Source organism: Gavialis gangeticus, unplaced genomic scaffold, assembly GCF_001723915.1.
Source record: "Gavialis gangeticus isolate Ggan-Ray unplaced genomic scaffold, GavGan_comp1, whole genome shotgun sequence".
Taxonomy (NCBI): Eukaryota; Metazoa; Chordata; order Crocodylia; family Gavialidae; genus Gavialis; species Gavialis gangeticus.
In genome coordinates this window covers 12,795,457-12,816,692 of record NW_017729006.1, presented here as the reverse complement: position 1 = coordinate 12,816,692, position 21,236 = coordinate 12,795,457, and the positions used below count along the sequence as shown (strand labels likewise).

At 43.7% G+C, this 21,236-nt stretch overlaps 1 protein-coding gene across 2 annotated transcripts in view; it reads left to right on the top strand.

Moving 5' to 3' along the window:
- The first annotated feature begins 335 nt into the window (after positions 1 to 335).
- Positions 336 to 21,236, top strand: part of FAM198A (family with sequence similarity 198 member A) — an 84,559-nt gene continuing 63,658 nt past the window's right edge. For both annotated transcript variants that reach the window (XM_019508818.1, XM_019508817.1), the window contains exon 1: positions 336 to 886. In XM_019508818.1, coding sequence (XP_019364363.1) covers positions 884 to 886 — 3 coding nt within the window. In that variant the 5' untranslated portion in view covers positions 336 to 883. The remainder of the gene's footprint in view (positions 887 to 21,236) is intronic.

The window sequence follows — 21,236 nt, the reverse complement described above, 5'->3', positions numbered from 1 at the left end:
AATGAAAGGATTTCCTCTCGGACATCTTTGCATTTAGTTGAATTTTGCTTCTACTCATCCATGGCTGATCTCAAGGCTTAATACAATCCCATGGTGCATTTTCTATAGCCTATGCTGTAATTTGGGTTCTTGGAGAAGAGGAAGGTGGGTATTCATTTCTTTTAACTTTTCCTTACCTGTGTCTTGTGGCTGAACGCAGCCCTCTGTGTTTAAGCAGCAGCAAGCAGGGCTTTTATTGTGAAAAGAGCTGCTTCAAATGAACTGGCCTCCCCCTCCTTCTCTTTTCCCCTCCCCACAGGGAGGTGGGTCTGGGCTGCTGCACAGTTTGAAAACTAGCAGCTGAAGTTTGTCAGTCGTACACCTTGGAAATGCACTAGCTGCTAGAGAGCCCTTAGGTCCGTAATGCCAGTCTGTCCTCTTCACACTGTCCAGCACGCTGCTCAGAACAGCTCCAGAGAGCGAAAAAGTAGCACACGCACACTGGACCCTTCTGTAGAGCTTGGCGACAAATTAGCAGCAAGGATTTATGAAAACTAAAACCCCTCTGGAATAAGGAACAGGAGGTACAGATTGCAAAAAGCCCAGGCTGAGCACAGCACAGTGGTTGGGGTAGTCACCCTGGAGTGACAACATCTGGTCGTAATTAAAAAAGGAGAAAAAGATGGAGCAAAGAGACATGTTGATTAGGAGCTGAAGTTTTTTATGAGTCTCTTTTTCTGTAAGCTGGTGCCAAAGCCCTGCAAACTGATTATGCTGAAGAATTACAGGGTTTAGTATCTGGAAAGAAGGTCTACCGTGAGTGCGCAGGGTCTTCTGCTGGAGATGAACACAGCAAGCAGCTGAGAGAGAAGAGGAGGAGCCCCTCAGCCTGCATTGAAAAGCCATGGTATGATTTAATTGTTCTGTGGCAGCACTTTTAGTACAGGGAGATATCTAGGATATTGGGAAGTGTTGTTCATGTAGTGTTAGAATCTGACCAAGAGGGTAAATAACTTGTCCTGGATGATATGGAGGCAATTGTGATCAGAGCGGTTGAGATGGCTTGGCAAACATTTAGGCCAAACGGATATTAATCTACCTACAATTAAGCAAATATAGACTGGACTACTCCCTTATAAGATTATGGATGAAAAGTCAAGAAGGCTCTGGAGTACAATTTTCCAAATGGTAGTAGATGTGCTTGTTTGGTCGGCAGGGCTACATAGTGACATGAGCATTCAAGTAGAGAAGTTTATTCATTTTTAAGTGAATAAAGAAATAAACTGTACAATCCCTATAACATTGCTATAGATTACCTGTGGTTGCTAAGTGAGGATAGTTAATGAGGATAGTGGAATGCTGCTACCACCTATGTCAGTCCATACAAGCTAATGAAGAGTGTGGGAAAGGAAATGTAGAATGCAATTACAGAAGTTAGTAAAGTTCCTGGCATTTTTCTTTCCAGGCTTTTCTTATGTCTATCTATGCTCCTCATTTTATTTCTCCCATCCTGAAATGGTGTTTAAAAGAATGGCGATTAGAGTAAAGGGAGCTATTTGCAGCTGCAGGTACAAGCCTTAGAAACATGTCAAAACAGCGAGTTTCTTTGGTGACACCTTTCTGACTGTTTTTGCACTCTCAAAATATAGTTTTCATCACAATTTCCCAAAGAATAGGAATTTGGCTGTGAAAGAAGACAAAACGGAGTGTGTCACATTTTCATAATAAAAACTTACTTTAGCAATAGTTTTGAAACTACACAAAGGCTGAGATCTGGAGTACTTTGTGGCAAATATTTTGTCATGTGTTGCTAGATCAAGCATGTGAGCCTGACTTACATGAGCTAGCGCTAAAGTGAATCTAGATTTGTACTGCTCCTCCAGTAATGTGTTTCATGTTAAAAGTGAAATCAATGCTTCTGACAGGGTGTCTGTCCCTGTTAAATTTGTGACTAGTGGACATTCCTGGCACACACAATAGAATACATGTTAATTTTAAGACTATCCCTGGCCAGGGCATGGATTATGTCAACTATTACAAATTGGCCCCTTTCTCCTGTCATTGACACCGTCATATATTTCAGTGTGTCCTACCTGCACCCCAGGATGGTACTCATGTTAAGAATGCTTTTGGGATATGTGGCACTATCTAGCCCAGTGGTCTCCAAACTTTTTTGATTGCACACCCCATCAGTAAAAAAAAATGTTGAGCATGCACCCCCATATATATGTATATTTATTTATTTATAAATTATATACATGTACTACTGTACTAATATATTATGTACATTATAAAACATAGACAAAAATAGAAATTAAAAAAGGATGAGATAAAGATGAAATAAACAATATTTTAAAAATATTTTATTTTATTTATTAACGGTATAAAAAACCTTTTTGCTCTCACTAAAAAAACCCATTATTATTAGTAATAATATTTTTTAGTGACAGCAATGTGATTGAATATGCTTCATTCTTTTTGAAAATCTTGGTTAAACTTAGGGCGAGGTTCATCGTTAACGATAATGGATGTAAATCCATATTTCAAATAGTCTTCTTGATAATTTTGAGTTTTTTTGGCTGACTTCTTGTCAGATCTAATTAGATCATCATTGTTTTTACCTTGTAATGTGGCTGATGAAGAGCTCGTACTAGGAGTAGGAGAAGTGTCCGCTCTGCCATTTTCTTGCTGTTCGCTTGTGCTCGCATTATTAGTATTATCTTTAATCCGCAGTTTCTTTGCAGGAATCTTTTTAAGCCACTTGTCCATTTTGTGAGGGTTAGTTTAGTTAAAACTAGATAATATAATTTGTAAATCCACTTAACTGGGGACACGTAAACTGCAATACGTCGCAAGATGCTGAAAGTGAACGAATGCTTCTTCCCTCAGGATACCTCATGTACCGTACATGACACGTGACCGTCCAACATACGGACTGAGTGAGGGCGCCAGTGTCAATTTGTACATTAAATATTAGTAAAGCTTAATTTCTTTCTTATTTTTTTAGATAAAAAATAAAAATACAAGTTCTAATATTTTCTTTGTGCACCCCAATGGATCGTCTTGCGCACCCCCTGGGCTGCGTGCACCCCACTTTGGAGACCACTGATCTCACCAGTGAGAATAGAAGCGTAATCAGTAGATTTGCAAGAGTTTCTTGGAGTGTAGGACCACTGAGCCTTGCATTCTTAAGGCATGAGACAAGAAGGACTCCTAGCAAATGTGAAGCATTGAACATTTCTGCATTGACCTAAAATCATACTTTGAATAAGCCCAGGAAGTTCCTGGTGCTGCTGCCTGGAACTAGTATGGTAGCGTCATTCACATAACTGAATGTTTTTAGGTAGTAACCAGTGCAGTTGTGAATCCAAGTAGTTCTGTTATCCCAAGCACCCAAGAAGAGGTGATGCCCTTAAGAGTCTGTTTTGGCGTACACGCCTGCATAGGCAGAATCCTGTTTTTAGCCCCAGCAAACAGTCTGTCTTAGTCCTGGGAGCATGCGCGGGATCATGTTTGGCTGTGCCAGTTTATAGCTTACATGTTACAATGCTAATTAAATGTAGTACCAATGGAAAGTGCTGCACTGGCAGCTCTGTAAATGTTGGATGACAAAAATAAGTTCTTCATGTGTAATAGAGCAATGGATATCATTTTGTCCAGATATTTTTGCTATCAAGGTGCACTCAGAGCTGTTTTGCTGAACAGTTAAAGGGTGAATCATGCACAAGTTAGCACCTGAAAACCCCTTGGTTCCTAACAGCAGCTATTCAACAGTGCTGGTGGTATCCTGCCGTGAATATGAAACTAGTGCTGCTTCCTTGGAGAAACACCCCATGTTCCTTTCTGTGTGACCTCACACCTGGAACCTTGTTCATTTTAGTTTGGATACAGCAATTTCCCATCTGGCTCATTCATGAGTGAAGGCTTCATTTTTCACTCACTTGCAGTCATGAGTTCATCAATTGATTTAATTGGTTTTGATTGTAACTTTAATTTGGCCATTGCATTGTTGAGTGTGTCAGGTTAGTAAAAATTATAGTAGTTAATTCTAATTAGGATTTTAGTTACTGGTATTTTTAATTTTCTTGTTTATAAATGCAGAGTAAACCCCATAATGAAGGGTATTTATATTTTTTACGTCAAAGTTGCAACTCTTAGACGGTCAGAGAAAAACCACGAGACGCTTGTGAGCTTCTTAGCTCTGACTCCAATTACCTTTGCATACACTTGCATATGTGTAAAGGGCAGTGCTAAGGGGGTGTTTGTAGGCCGGGATTACCTGGAAAACAAAGAATTCTAGTTTTACTTTTAATCAGAGGGCATTTTCCATGTCATCTGGTTAGATCAGGACCAATCAAAACTCTTCCGGGATCTTCTACAGTACAATGCGTTAGGGCTGTGTGAAACAGCACCGTTTCATTTTGACTTCTGTTTTGCCATTTCAAAGGGACGATGTTTTGTTTTGAGTTTTGTTTCCTTTCGAAAGCACTGTTCCATTTGGCTTCGTCAAAACTGTTTCAGCGTTTCGACGTTTCGCCCATAGGCTATACTGGGGAAACACAAAACTGCCTATAACTTTGTCATTTTTTGGCAGATTTGGATGAAAACAGCCAGGATTATAGACCCTTCTGAGGGCATGAAGCCTGCCAGGTTTCAAGGAGATAGGTTCAGAGGTTTCTGGGAAACTGCACCTCAAGCTGCTGACAAGCAAAACTTATGACGTGCAACTGTAGATGTGTGTTAAGGCACGCTCTCACTGGCACCTCTACATGACACGGTAGTGTGCCCCAGTGAGGCCTCCTCCTCTCCTACAGCCTCAGCTCAGTCCACTACTTTAAATGACAACAGGTAATAACTTGGTAAGCAGCACAGTAGCACCAGCAGCATCTCGGGCAGCCAAACAATCACAGCCAATATCAGACCAGTCCTTCCCCCGTCTTCTGCCTCCCTCTTCTTACTTTCTGTTTCCCTGCAGGCAAGCCCAGCGTTGTATTTGGACCCCGACTTCATATTTTTTCCCCATTTATGCCAAGACAAGCAACTAGCTCTTTTCCTGAGACCAGGTAGTCTTCAGGAAGGGAGAGGCTGGGGTTGGACGTGGAGGAAAATGTCAGAGTTGACAATCTACAAGCAGGTAGAAACTGTACTCACAGGGCCTGTGTGTGCTGATTCACAGGCCTTCTGGAGAGAAGTAGACATGGGAGCAAAGCTCTCTGTGGAACTTGCACTTATTTAGGTTGAGATGAGTTCAACAGAAACCTGGATCCAAAAGGCAATGAGCCTGATGTTCTTCTCTACTCATGTGAATGGTTGGGAAGGAGATAAAAAGATCTGGAACAGCTGAAGCATGGACCTGTAGTATTCCCTACCCTGCTCCTAAGCCTGCAGAAGTGCCATTGCCCAAGGCTGTGCGTTCCAGGCTTTATAATTCAAAGGGGAGAAAGAAGGGACATACTGCCCTCAGAACTGCCTGGAAGCCCAAAGGAACATCTACTTGAGATGAAAGCCTGCTTCAAACAGTGTTAACTCCTTTGAAACAGGGGCCCTAAGTGGAAGCAGCGGGTTTTAAAAAACACTGCTTCAATTTAGGGCTGATTAAACCCTTGTATTGTGCACACACCCCACTGACTTACTTGTCTCTCTGGTGGGAAGCATGAGCAGCTGGTGGGTGGAGCCGTCCCTAGGCTGCAAGGGGGTGGGCTGCTGCTTCCCTCCACGGCAGTGGTGGGTGGTCCCCCCTCCAGGAGACACTCACCTGCAGGCACCCAGCTCGGGCGGTCCCAGGGACCACTGCAGCTGTGGGAGGAAGCACCAGGCCCCCATGCAGCTCAGGCAGGCAGGCAGGCTCTGGGGGCAAGTGGGGGAAAGATCAGACGTGCCACTTTTGTTGGGCAGAGCTGTTTTCCCAGGCTGTTGACAGGCTGCCTGCAGGGCTTCCTGCAGAGCCACGGAGCTGCACGGAGCCCAGTGCTTCGCTTTGTGGCTGTATGGGCAGCAAACTAAAACTCCTCAAAGGAGTTGTAGTTTGTTGCACCCCCGAGTCATTTAAGGTGCATTACACCACTGAATTTCCGACAGCAGCTGGAATTAATGGACAAGACGCCGCCGAGGTGTGCAAACAGCAACACCATTAAAGCGGTGCAAAAGCATTTAGCCTGCTTTAAAGTGTTGTGCACACAGGCCTCTCATTTTGTCTACACGTGACAGAGGGATGTTTTCACAGGTGAGAGGTCAGATGCCCTCTGTGGGAGACGGCATACTGTGACTTTGTGCTTTTTCTCACAGAGCCCCAGGAACTGCTGATGCAGAATGGGTAAGCAGACCGTTAGTCCCTTTGAGGTGCATACCAGTCTATGGGTAATTCTGTAATTTTGTATGCAGACAGTGGAGGAGGGCTGGACTCCATCCTGATCCCACCCATCTGAGCTTATGAAGCATGGTTATCCCCAAATCAATTCTATTACATTATAAAAGTTAGTATTGTTCATTACATTTTAAAAGTAGCTGAATAAAATGTAGCCCCTGTATGTGGCACTCTCCTGGGGCAGTGAATTCCACAGGCTGACTTTGATACACATTACAGAAATAGTGCCTGTCTTTTGCTTTCAGATTTACCAGCCGTTAATTTCAAGTGACACTAATGGTCTGTCATTATGAGGCAGTATGAATGGAAGGGACTAATCAGAAGTTATCAATACCCTGGTATTAGCTTGTTTCCTTTCTAAATTAAATAATCCCAGTTTGTCTGCAGCTATTTTCCTTTCCTCTGCAGAGCTTTGTGTGTGATTGGGTTTGAGTGCACTAGGGACTAAGGAGGCAGGAAAGTCCAAGTAGTGGGCAGAATATTTTTCTTCAGACTAGGTGATGCAAGCTAACAAAGTAGATACCCTTCCCACATCCCAGGCAGATCATGTGGAATCAATTCTGTCTGCTTTCAATACAGCTGCCTGCGATGAAGGGCCTGCAATATTAATTCCCTCCTTTTTCATCTGGGGCACTTTGGAATTCCATGAATGCATTTTCCTGCTGTCCAGGAAAAAAAAAAGATTGAAACAATTTTGAAAACCAGCTTGTGTGATCTCTGCTGAAATGTGTTCAAGGGAATCTGACGCTGTCCCTAGTGGGTGAGAAGTATGTTAAATTAGCATACTGCAAAACCTTCTCGGAAATTGAATAATTGCTCTCATTTTCTTGTGTTAATCCTTTGGTTGAAAGTTAAAATGGAAAATAAGCTGATCAAAACAAGAATAACCACAATTAAATAAATACTGTCCCCCTCAGCCACTGCCTCCCTGGATCAGGTGCCAAAATGTTAAGTGATTCTTAGCATTTATTCAGGCATTCATCACTGGGACTGGTAATCCCATCAGAAGGAAAAAATAATAAAACGGGATTTGGTTTTATGTAGTGCCTTTCATACTCTGTGCATCCCAGAGTGTTTTGCTAAGCCAAGGCAGTGGGTTTCTGCTACTTTCAGTCCTGTGAGCCGTTTGAGCTAGAGTAGTGAGCAGCAATGCAACACGAAGCTGTCTCACTTAGGCCAGGTACACACATTACACTTTTACCTGTATACCTGATTGGAAGCTGATCTATACGCATAACAAAACAGAAGTTCAGGGCACAAAACTGGTTTATACCCATAACAGAAGTTTGATACACAGGCTGGTTTAAAAATGGCAGAACCCAGTCTAAGATTTGCTGTCCCCCCCGGGCAAATGTACAGGTCGCAAACAGAAATGACAATTTTCCCCTAATCTGGCCTCTGAAAGCACTCCACAGCTGTGATGAAACAGAAGTGCACAGTTGAAAAGCGCTTTAAAAGGGCCTGATCCCACAAAAATCTGACCCCTTCCCCCTCATTGCACAAGGGTTCTGATGGAGACATTTCAAAACAGAGCATCTTCAGTAACTTCTGTCTGCGCTGCCTCCCAGCCTGTCACTGTTTTCAGAATGGGAGGGGGAAACGGAATGGAGGGTGTTCTTTCTGGGAGTTTTCCGGCCTGTGCTGGAGGGTGGAATGGATGGATTGGAGCTCCCTCTGTGAGGTGGAGGAGATCCAACCCACCTGCTCCACCCTCCTGAACTTGCTGGGGAACCCCTAGAAGGTCCCTTTGATCCCCTTCCCATTCTGAAAACAGTATGAGCTGAGGAGGACCATTGCTAGGGGAAACTGGCTTCAGGCTCCCAGGCAGCAGCTAAATTCCCCTTCCCCCCAGAACAATAGTGAACTTCTGTTTGGTCTGGAGGATCATTGTAACACGGAAGACTTCCTGCAACGCGTTCTCAGTTGTAACGGGGAGCTGCACTTCTGTCTGCACCCTATGTGTTCTGTTTGCTACCTATCTAAACTATGCAGGTTACAGAAAATCACATAACTTATATTAATTTGGGCTTTTTTAATGTCTGTACCTAGCCTTAGAATGCAGAATAAATATTTGTGGGCTAAAGACAAAGGCACAAGAGGGAGTGTCTGTTCAGAATGAGGAAAACTGAGAGCAAGGCTACCTTTCTTTGGGTCCAAATTCCATTTCGCCAGTTACTATCTCAGGTTTGGAGATGTTGCTTTTGTCCCCTCTGAAGGGGTTGGTCTTGTGAGAAGAATTGGAAGGATGCCCCCTAGAACAGTTTGAGATGAACAAGCAGGGAAACAGACATTTGATCCCAGACTAACGGGAAAGTTTGTGCTTCTTCACAAAAGCAAAACACAGGATATTCCCTTGCTCTGAGGCATCCTCAGCTTCATTCCTCACAAAGAGAATATGGCTGAAAATGCATGGGATGGATGCTGCACAAAGGAAAGGAGCGTCTGTTTCTTTGGAGAAGGGCTCTGTTGTTGTATCTTCATCTGGACAGATGTAGAGGCTGATCTGAGAACATCTTGAGATAAGGACAAAAACACAGAAAAGGGAAAAAATGAGACCATTCAGAGACTTGCAGAGCAGAAACAAAGCAGCGGAACCTGAATGATATTGGATGTGATTTGAGTGACAAATCAGTTTGGCATGCTCCTATCCTGTATCACACTGCAGCCTTATAAGATACCAGTGTAAGAAATGGTCACAAACTCACTAATTAACCTTTATGCCATCTCTGAGAACCAATTCAATTCTGTTCTCCTGCTTAATCTGCTGCTCTGCTTTCTGCTCCCTGCACTCAGGGATTTTGGCATCCTTGTTCTTGTGCATAATCTGTGTGGTCAATAAAGCCCCAAATGGTTTGGGTCCTAGTTATAGGAGAGACTAGCTCATTCTTTACTGCCTTTGAGGTTTTATGGCAACTGAAATGAGCTGAGGCACCTGCTCACATTAACAGCCCTAGTTTGAACAGATGTTCTCAGTGAGGTCTCATTTTATGCTGAAATGTACCCCTCTCCCAGTCTCTACGAGGTAGGCCACAGCTAGGATTTGCCTCTTTTCAGGGCATCTTGCCACAAGATACATCTTTCTCTCCATGCTTTTCCTGCAAGAAGAAGGCCCTCTAGCAGTGATTTAGGGTTGCAGGAGAGGCAAAACATCCTTCCAGGATTTCTTTGACTTATTCAGGTGCTTTTAACCTTTGTGCAGGACCCAGAGCATTGGTGCAGCACTTTATAAATGTGAATAAATAGATAAGCTGTCTTGGCCTGGCATGTAATCTAATCTGTATTTTATACTGGTTAAGAAACCAATACATCTAAAGGTTTGCATATCCGTTTTGAAAATCCCTCAACAGGCAAAATAATTGTCATCACAAGCATGGATCTCACACTCCATTTTTTTTTTGTTCATTACCAGCTAATGATATTCCTAGGGAAGTGCCAGCCAGTCTGGGTTGCTGAAAGGGCACAAGCGAACTGCCTGCAAGGGTTCTGATTACAGATGTCATTCTGGCGGAGTGGGTGTTTGCTTATAACAGTGCCCACCCTAAGAAGAAAACAAAACTAGCCCACAAGTGAACAGCCACAACCTTGCCATCTTTAACTCCTCTGTCACAAGGAGATTCAGTCTTTGTAAATGGGTCAGCATGGGTTCCTGGCTGTGTCCTGCTCAACCCCACTAATTCACAGGAGTCTTACCTGTATGATACTGTGGCCATCAATGAAAATGCATGCAGAACTCCGTTTTTTCAAATCCAAAATGACCAATCTGTGCCCTCTGTTCCATTAGTTACCACTGGTCATAAGGTTGGGGTTTATTGCTTACTTCATGTCTCTAAAGGGTGATGTAACCACATGGACATGTCTGATTGTGTTCAGCAGACAACTCTTTTGCATATAAACACAAACCAGTACCTTTTAGCACCAGTTTATAACAAGCCTGGCTGGACTAGATCAGGAAGAAGAAGAAGATTCATGAGATGGTTCTTAATTTTGGTTTCTCTTCTGATGATGTAGTCTAATGCTGCTACACTTGAGCAAAGACTTCTAGGTCTTAGAAAGTGCTTGTACACATGACTGGGGTTTAATTCCCAAGGTTTTAGTCTATGTCCCCTAAACTGAAAGGGGGGGGCATAGGTTAAAACCCCGAGGACTAAACTGTTTAAATTTTTCCATCCTGTTACAGCAAGGGGCCTGATCCCTTTTTTTTTCTCTCAGAGCCGTAGCCTGCCTGCAACCGGGAGGTGAGCTGCAGGTGGGTTGAGTGGCCCCTGAGTTGCAGGTGGTGCTGGTCTTTCCTTCTATGGCAGCAGCACCCCCTGCTGGGTGAGTTGCTAGTGGGCTGGGTGCTGCCCCAGCTCGGGGTTGGGGAAGAGTTGGATTGGGCCAGCTGTTGCCTCCAAGCTGTGGCAGCACCTGGCCTGCTAGCAGCCCACCGGGGCAGTCATGGGAGGCGCTGTCACCATGGAGGGAAGGACCAGGGCCTCCTGCAGCTCACGTGTTGCTTGGCCTACTGGTAGGTCACTGCCACCCACCCCCTCCCTCTGGCAGCCGGCAGGCTCTGTTGGGGCGAAAAAAGAATCAGGCCCCTTGCCACTTCTGCCTTCAGCAGCCATCTGCTGAAGGCAGAAGCAGCAAGAGGCCCAATCCTTTTTTTAGCAGAGCCTGCCTGCCTCTCCCATAGTCGGGAGCAAGCTACCGGTAGGCCAAGCAGCCCCTGAGCTGTGGGATGCTCTGGTCCTTCCTTCCACAGTAGCACCACCCCCTCAGGACACCCAGGTGGGCTGCTAGTGCCCCCAGCTTGGAGGTAGCCCCTGGCCCAATTCAACTTTTCCCTGACCCTGAGCTGGGGCAGCACCCAGCCTGCTAGCAGCCCACCTAGGTGGTCCCAGGGGGTGCCGCCACTGCAGAGAGAAGGACTGAGGCCCCCCCACAGCTCATGGGCTACTTGGCCCACTGGCAGCTCTCCCCACAGCCATAGGAGAGGTGGGCAGGCTCCACCAAAAAACCCCTAAAAAAGAAAAGAAAAAAGATCCTCACCGCTTCTGCCTTCACCAGGCTCCTGTGGCCAGCAGGATGCCTAGGGCTGCCTGGGAATGGTCTGGCTTGCCCCTGGGGCAGTGTGGGAAGGCAGCAGAAGGGGGTCTGGGTTTGCTAGTGGCTGCAGAAGGTGGCAGGGATGGTGCACGGGGTACTGCACCATCTCTCTTTAGAGGCAGGCTCAGGAAAGCATTGGATTGGGCACCCGCAGGCTGGAGCAGCACCCGGCCAACTCGTAGCCCACCCAGGCTTCCAGCACCCTGTGCACCATCCCTGCTGCCTTCTCCTGCTGCCAGTAAACCCAGTCATCTTCCTGCTGCCTTCCCATGCTGCCCCAGGTGCAAGCCAGCCCATTTCCAGGTGGCCCCAGGCATCCTGCCAGCTGCAGGAGCCTGCTGAAGGCATAAGTGGTGAGGGGCCTGATCCTTTTTTGCGGAGCCTGCCCACCTCTCGTGGCCAGGGGGCAAGCTGACAGCTACATCATTGCAATTTGCAACATTGCAAATCAGGGGCGATGCATAAGAGGTGCACGTGGGTGCACCCCCATAAACATGGCAGTTCACGCCCTGCAAAAAAGCGCTGCCGATAATATCAGTGACCCCTGTGGGCGGTCGCCACTTGCCACCCCGCTGCCAGCACCATCTGCAGGCGGTCCCTGATTGCCCCTGGCTGCCACTGCTGGTGGTGCCTGCAGGTGGTCGCTGACCTGTGGTCAGCGTTCGCCTCCCTTCCCCCCTGCCACTGACAGTGCTGGTGGCATCTGCGGGAGCTCCCCACTCCCCGTCGCTGGGCTTCCACTGGTGGCGGCGCAGCCGTGTCCCTCCAGCTGCCGGAGGCATGCACCGTTCATGTTGCAAATTAAACTACATCTGGATGAAGTTTAGTTTTCAATGATGCAAAGTCATTTAAACCCCACCTACATCTTGCACATGTATACTGTGACACCATTAAGCCACATAAAGTGACATCTTCATCACGTGTACATCTCAATGGTGTTATGTGTACAAGCACCCAGAATGTCTTGCTCTCTGCCCCTCATCTAGTGTTCATGCTTTCCAGTGATTTTTGGCATGAAGAATTTGCTGCAACATTTTACTTAATTTTAAGAGAAATGAAGAATCTTACTGTGAAACTGAAAGCAAAACTAAACTCCAGAGCCAACATAAAGACCCAGACCCTGCATTTGGGAAGGAGAGGGATGGGGGCATCTTAAGGGTATAAATGTCAAAGAGGTAGGTAGTGCGAGAGAATATTTATTTTAGTATGTGATGTATGTTGACTGCTGAGATGAAATTTGTGGGTTTTTTAAAGCAACAATGTGCATAGCATCTGGATGAAAAGTGCCCTTTCCATGAATCACAAGCTTGAATATTAACTCCCTGTGGGTTGACAGATTTATAGAGCAGGGATGAGGAGGATCGAGGAGAATTATGAGTCTTTATTTTTCCAGGCCAAAGTCACACCATTTATACTATTACGGACACAATTTTGAGGCAATGTCTCTGGATACTGTATGACTAATGTTTTTGCTGTCGATGCCTGTTTACCTACATGATACTGCAATGAAAATATGTCATAAGTAATATTTTCCAAGAAACATATCTAGGTATTTATCACCTATTTTTCACTCCCATTTTCAAACCCCATAGCTTTCCACAAACTTGGGATCAGGCTGTGATGTTTCATAATAGTACGGAAATAACAGAGCTACTCTGACAACTCTGTTTAAAAGTGTGTTGACTCAGTTGGAATCTATAAATAACCTAATTGTTACCATCTGCAAGAAAAAGGTATCTTTTGTGCAGATTTCTACTGATCTCTCTGCAGTATGGTCCAGATGCCCATACTTAACTTAAGGCACATTCCTAAATCCCTTTGATTTCAATGAAATGTAACCGCTACTTAAATCTTTTGAACTTGGAGAGACTACTGACTCTAGGGCCTATTATGATAGTAGAATGTCTACCTACCATCTTGAGCCCTTGTTCTTTCCAGATAGTGAGTTGTTTGTGAAATTCTTCACACACAAGGCAAGTGTGTAAATGGTTTGCTGGGACAAGCATGGAGCCACCTTAACCCATTTTTAGCAAATGAGCAAGCAGACTTCAATTCCAAGTTTTTCATTGTCCGACTATATTTTATGTACTTCAGTCTCTGGATTGCTCACAAACTATTTGTTCATATTCAGGCCATAATGAAACCCCACCATGCAATTCTGATGACATAAACACACCACTTGTGGCTAACTTGTTCGGCTTATAATGTAATCAGGACCAATCAATGTAATGACAGCCTGATTATTATGTACAACTGCTGGAATTTGCATGCTTACATAAAGCAATTTTTCTTAACTTTGGCAGCTCTGTTTTAAAATTTATTCAAAAACAAAGTAAGGAACGTGCAAGGCAGTACACAGCTCAAAACTGAGCAACAGTGTACCTCATATGTGAGAAGCATCCTGGAAAACAGAGGTATTTTAGGTCCTGACTGTGAGGAAGAGAGGAGATGAACATGAGAACTGTAACTCATCATTTAGAGAAACAGGTTAAGCAGAAATAGGATCTGAAATCAAGAGCAGTCAATTAATCTAGATCAGCAGCAGTTCTTAACCTTTTAGATTCGAGGCACCACCTCAGAAAATGCCGGCTCTTAGCTTTCACTTGTTCTTTAACTACAAAAAAAGAATAGAGCAATTCTTCTGTTGCAAAAACTGAAAAAGACCAGTTTCTGACTGAAAAAGGTCAGAATGGTTTTGACACTGTGGATTTCTATATCAAATCACTGGGTCTATCTTGTGAATTGTGTATAAGTGTTTGCATACCTTGCATTATGCAGCACACTACATCATCCTTAAAAGGTTCATACAGCACCTCAGTGTGTTGCAGTATCCTGGTGGTGCATCATTGGTTTAGATAAATAGGGTCAGAATTTGACTTTTCTTTGATCTCTTCTTTCTTATATGATTTTATAAAATTGATGGATTTTTTGTGTGTGTTGAAATCAGCCCCTCCCCCATCAAATTCTTCTCATTTGGTTAATAAAAGTGTTTAAGTACATGCTTAAGTGCCAATAGAAGCCAAAGGGATTTTAGTATACTGTACAGTTAACTTTGAGCATATGCCTATATGCTTACTACCTCACTATCATCATCATGGGCTGTAATGTCAGAACATTTTGCAGACAAGTTCAACATTTTTTCTTATGCCATACCTGAAATTTTGCTTAATGTAAAATTCATTTATCTAGGATCTTGTTGTTAAAACCAGTTGTATATAAGCTACTTCCTTGAAACAGGAGCCTTGCAAATTGACTGAAACAAAGTGATGGTCACTTGAAAGCTGCGCAGTGGGTCATTTAACATTGGTGTCTTGCATTCTTGTTTTAGATGCATTCATTAAAGAGCACTACATCTAACTTTCAGCCATCTTTTGGTTCTGTTTGTTGGGAGGAAATTTGTGGCTATATCCCAAATGTTTTCTTCCTCTGGGTTTCCCTGGGCATCCTCTTTCTGCAAGGTGTATTATGAAGTCACACGCAACACTGAACATATTGTTGGCATTTAGCAAATAATTTCTAAGAGGGCATTTGAAGTGTATCTTAAGCATGTATGTAAGCAGTCCTTTAAATTACAGGCAACCCCTGCTTAGCACTCTTAATTGGTTCCTAAAAAACTGAGCGTTAAGTGAAACCAAAACTGTTTGATGATCCAAGATGGTGACTGCAATTGTTTTTAATGACCCAAAATGGTGACTGCGAGCATTATAATGAAACACGCAGAGCGCTAAGTGAAATCCAGTATCAATTTCAAATGAGTATTATAAGTGCCAAATAAAACAGTGTTAAGTGGGGGTTGCCTGTAGTTGCTGAATAGGACTTGGGTTGTAATAGAGGTGGAGCAGGCCTGCATTCATAGGATGAACATATTCCCGTGTCTCACAATGGGATGCTCTGCTCCCCACAGCTCTCTGGCATGGTCAGCTGTGTGTGAGCTCTGTTCTCAGCTGTGTGCTAGAGAGCAAGGTGAAGTAAGGTAGAGGTTGTGCGAGGGGTGGAGGGGTGGCGTGCTAGAGGGTTGGGTGGCGGGGGGGTGAAGCAGTCCCATTTTTGCTGAGACCATCCCAATTTAAACACCTGCCCCTGGCATCCCACTTAAAACAAGACAGATGCTGAAACCTGACACAGATGCTGAAAATGGGACTGCTCTGGAGCAAACGAGATGTGTGGCCACCCTAATTATTCAGCATATATCCATATTTGATATCTGTACAGCACCCAACAGAATAGGAGTCCTGTTCCATGACACTGCTATTACTACTTATAATAATATGTCTGGAGATGTTTCCAGTGGTGCCTCAAGACACAAATCTTAGTGAGGCTTCAATCCTGAGAACATTTACGTCTCAGTAGTCCTATTGTGGTCTGTGGGACTCCTCACATATAAAGCTCCAGCATAAGTGGTGTGGGGTCAGAGTTGTGCAGATGAAACGAGGGGTGGGTATGCATGACACTTTACAGCAGGTTAAATGCTTTTGCACTACTTTTAATGATGTCGGTGTTTGCATGCCTTGGCAGTGTATTGCGCATTAATTCCAGCCGCTGTAGGAAATTTGGCAGCGTAATGTGCCTTAAATGACTTGGGATGCAGCAAACTAAAACTCCTCCTCGGAGTTTTAGTTTGGTGCCCTTACAGCCATGGATTGAAGCACCGGGCTTTGTGCAGCTCCGTGGCTCTGCAGGAAGCCCTGCAGGCAGCCTGGCAGCAGCCCAGGAATGCAGGCTCCACCCAAGAAAAGCAGAGATCATGATTTCCGCCCCATCCCTGAGCCTTCCTGCCTGCCTGCCTGAGCTGCACGGGGGCCCAGAGCTTCCCTCCACGGCAGCAGTGCCCCCCAGGACCGCCCGAGCTGGGTGCCTGCAGGCAGGTGCTACTGCAGAAAGAAGCACCAGGCCCACCCCAGAGACTGCACCACCTGCCAGCAGCTCCCCACCACTGGAGAGGCAGGTAAGTGCAGGGTATGCACACGATATGGAGGTTTACTTCACCCTAAATTGAAGCGGTGGGTTTAAAAACCGACTGATTCAATTTAGGGCCCCCATTTAATCTACACACATCCTATGTTTTCCTACTTACAGGAATAACAGCTAAAAAAATTTACCTCGACAGGCTGTGTCCAGATGACAAGTAGTATGGGGGAAGGGAGGGTGTTGTAGCATCTGGAAAAAAAATGAGTTAAAATACATTTTAAAGCCTTTTGGACTGTTGACTACAGTATTCCCTACTAACTGAAGATTTTAACTTATCTTTAAATAGCGATAAGGTTCTTTTTTCATTAAATACTGTTTCTAGTCTATGACAAATTGTGTGTGTGGTTGGCTGGTTATTGACAATGTTGTCTAATTCTGTATCTTCGTATAGTGTAAGCAAAGCTGACTCATGCTCCACACAACCATGTATTATTCAGTACTTTGTGAAACCAGCAGTAGTGTTTCAAGCCAGGGCTAAGTATGATTCTGGCAGCCATAACCAGGCATCGGAACTAAATTCCAACTACGCAAATCATCTAGTTTTTCAGAACAAAATGTCATAGGAAGATGGTAGGTACCTGATTCACGGAAGCTGGCCTTTCTGAGGATTTCTACTTGTTCGTATGTTCATAAAATGTTTGCTTGAAAGTTAAGTTAGAAGAAAGGGGGTTTTACTAATAAATTCCAACAACTTGCTCACCTTTGTGAACTAGACATACTACTTACTGATGTGGTGGTGCCTGAAGGTTGCATTGTGCTAAGCACTGTATAGATATGTAGTAAAGAGAGAGTCTTGGCCTGCAGGAGCTCAACATTGAATAGGCTTAACAGGAGATGTCAGCAGACATCAGCAGCATAAGACATACTGCTGCTCTGCTGAGTCTCTACATGGCTGACCTGTGAATACCAGCCAGCTCTGCGTCTCAGCACAGCACATGTGCACTCACTAATACAACTACAGTGCTACCTGTCCAGGAGTTAGAATAGCTTGGTGTCCTGGCATGGTCCTGTCTTGTGCCATAAAGACTCACCAGTAAGTCTGAGAACACACATCCCTGAAAAGAGGCATCAGGCATACATGCATTTCCCCCAGTGTGGACTTTCCAGTGTCTGGTAATAGCTCCTGATTATTGCCTCATAGTTAGGCTACTAGGCACTCTGCTAAGAAATTGGATGGGAGCTTGTTACCACCTGTTGCTGACCATTTTGCTGCATTCCCTTTTCTTTTTTATAGGCCTCTCTTTAGAAAAATCTGGGAAATTCAACACTCAGACCACACTATGGCTGCAGGGGAAGAAATGGGAAAGATACTGGACGGGCAAAAGTTGAGAGCTCAGATCCTGTCTCATGCAAGGGTAGCCTATGTGGCACTCTGCTCATGCAAAGCTCTCCTAAATATGGGTTATCAAGGCCCAAGAGGATTTCCTCAGTATCTGGGACCCATAGGTAGTGTAAATGTACTGCAGTAGCTTCTCTCTTTCTCTCTCATACCCACCCATACACAGACATACAAACACACACGCCCTTCCACTGGCTGTTGGGTATAACCAAGGATATCAGCCAAGGTCTTAGCTCCCTTGTGTCAACAGATCCCTACCTGCTGGATTGGTTTTCTGGGGCAGCCCTTAAACTTCCCTAGCATATTCCAGGTACTTGGCTGAACTACCAAACACCTCAGGAACAGAAACATGGCTCCTCCTGTACCAGACTCTCTTCAGCAACAAGTTTGGATCTGAGCAGAGGTTATAGTTTTCCACCCTGCTACCCTAACTCTTAACATTATTTCAGCCAGGTAGTCGGTCATCATTATTGAGTTTATTATACAGCTTAGGAACTAAAAGGAAAAGGGGCCATCATTGTGGCATGGTATGAAGACAAAACACAAGGTAAGTGTCTGCAGAGAACTGCTCACGATTTAAAAAGACAAGGCAGAAAACAGATAGGGGAAAGGGATAGGACATAGAAGCAGAATGGATAATGCATTGTCTATAAACATCACATTCATTCCATATTTATTTATTTTTTGCTTCTGTCGTATATTTAAATCCTGCCGCATTAGTACTGTAAGAGCTACGTGCTGCCTGTATATAGGATTTTCCACTTTTGTTTATCTTCTTAAATGTGAAGGTTCATACTGGGCACGTCTACATGAGTAGAGTTAATTACTGCGTAGTAAGCATCACCGTCTACATGTGTTGACTCTTACCGTGCAGTAATTTCCTCTACGCAGGAGTTAACTTTTCTACTCGGCAAATGCAGGTAGCAAATTAACTGCTGAGTAATTACTGTGCAGTACAGCACGTATAGACGGCTGACCAGAAGCAAATTTGTTCCTAGACTGCCAGGTAGCGGGGGGCAGGAGATTGCAAAAGGGGCAGGGAAAGCTCTGATTTTCTGTGATTTAAAAACCTAAAATCAAATACCAAAATGTATAGGTACTTAGAATTTATTTTATTTTATTAGAGTGATTAAGGCATTGGTAGGCTTCCATATTGCTTTAAAATTGTAAATATATCAGTAAAACGTGTTCAATTCATACCTCTATATAATGGCATTTCATTTTAATCACAGATTTTGGGTTTTTAATCAGAGAATTTGTGAAACTTTTATCAGAGAATTTGCCATTTTTAAACAGAGAAAACCAGGATCCCTGGTGATTTAGGCACACAGTCACATGCATAAATGATCAGAGAGCTGATCAGAGAGCTAACCAGAGAAGAGTTCTCATACTGTGGCTGCATGAGCAGCTGTGCTGGCTCATTGCAGCCACATCTGTGCATATAAGCATGTGCACAAAAGTCTGAAAATGCAGCCTACATTGTAAATGATGTTATTCCATTAAAAAAAAGATATATAACGCAGCTGAGTGAATGACGCTATAGAAACCCAACTTGTGGTTTATTTTAACTGGACAACTTTAACATGGATCTTTTAAAAAAACAATAAAGAGTTTTACATTACACAGAGAAATGAAGAACTGTTGTGCCTTATTTTTTATTTTTTATTTTGCAAATGCCATTAATTTGACATGACTTTGAGGAAACTTGAGGGTGCATCTATAGAGATGGTAGGGGGTGGAAGTAAGCTTTACAGCCGCCTTGATTTACTGGCTGAGATAATTTGTTACCCGCTCTGATTATTTAATATGACTGGTAGGCTGTTTGACTTATCCGTACAGATTTTATTAGAAATTCTGCTGGGTAGTCATTATCGTGTTGTTGTAAGATTAGTTTTCAGGTTGCCTGGAGCTTAGTATATATTTTTTTAAAATATTTTTTTATTGCTGTTTGAATCTAAATAAATACATACTTATACACTTCTAATCTGCTTATCCAGGGTTCTTTACCAAGGCTAAGATCCTCTGAGCTGGGGTTGCTACAGTAACTGTCCACTTATTTCCCTTGAAATCTTTTGATGTTATTTTGCCTGTTATACTCCAGGACCATGGAGTTCTTTTCCTTTAGAGATCAACAAAGCCAATTTGATCAACCCAATTTTATAAGAGAAATTGAAAACATACTTTTTGATTTTTGAATTCTGTCAAGGTTCAAATCTCCAGGGAGTAAAATTGCAAAGACCAAAACCCTCAGTCACATTTGGGGGAAAAAAACCCATATCCCTAGTTGGCCAGTCTGTACACAGTGCTCTTCCAGATACTCCAGGGGACCAGAGCTAAGTTATTGTCATTTGATCAGTGTGAATTCAGGTTGTTTACTTACTAGGATTTTTGAAAAGACAATACTTTCTCAAGTCTCTTTATTGGTTTTGTTTCTTAGCTTGCCTAGTGAGACGTGTACCTAACTTCTAAGGAGGACATGGAGTACTGTCAGTGTATTAAACTGGCAAGGCAGTGTTCCAAGTATGGTTTTAATTTCAGACTAAATTGAAACAATAGCATAAAATTGAGTCATTTTACAGCATGGACCTGAAACAAGTGTCTTTGGGAAAATACTTATCCTGAGCTTGTAAACACAATACTGTTCCTGCAATCTTGGATTATCTTTGTTATCATTAAGTTTGCCCTATTAACTACCAGAAAAAAACCATGAAGGGTGAATTTGCACTTCAGTTTTCACTGCTGCTGATGTGGAAAGGAAAATTTGACTCCTTGCACAGAGCTGAGAGAGAGAGAATCTGGAACAGCTCTTGCTTTGATTCACAGTGCCTGATTCTGAGCCCAGAGCGGGAGTGAAATGAAGCCACAACTTGCAGTGCCCAAACCAGAGCTTGCTGACAGCAAAGACAAAGTGATCTTGGAAGTTAATAACACTCTGACTGTTTAGTCAGTAAAGCAATTCAAATTAAAAATGTGGCTACCATCTTTGATCATGCTCCTACTGGATTCCTGTTTCTGTCTGTTCTACAAAGCTTATAAGCAAATTTTCCACAGTGTTCTGAAAATCACCAAATATGGCTTGACTAGATCTTTTTACATAATACACAAAAATCACACACATAATACATAGTTTTCTGCTGGATATGCTTTTTTGCCTGCAGCATGTGCATACTTGATGTGGACTGGTAACAGCAAGCAAATGAAGAAATTCCTGTGCATAAAAAATATGCTAAACCACACTCTCAGTCCAGCTCCAACAGCAGCACAGTGGGGGTCAAGGACTATGGGGGAAGGGAAGTCCATACTATTTCCCTGATGCCCTTGAGAAGCATGATCTACCCAGAAGGTCCTTCTCTCTTCATGCCAAGCCAGGAAAAGAGATAGCAAAACCATCTTGGGGGTGCACTCTGCTTCTGTTTTTGAGCCATTTCAGCATATGGAAGGTAGCAAATGTGGTCCCCATCTTCAAGAAGGGGAAGAGGGAGGACCCGGGTAACTATA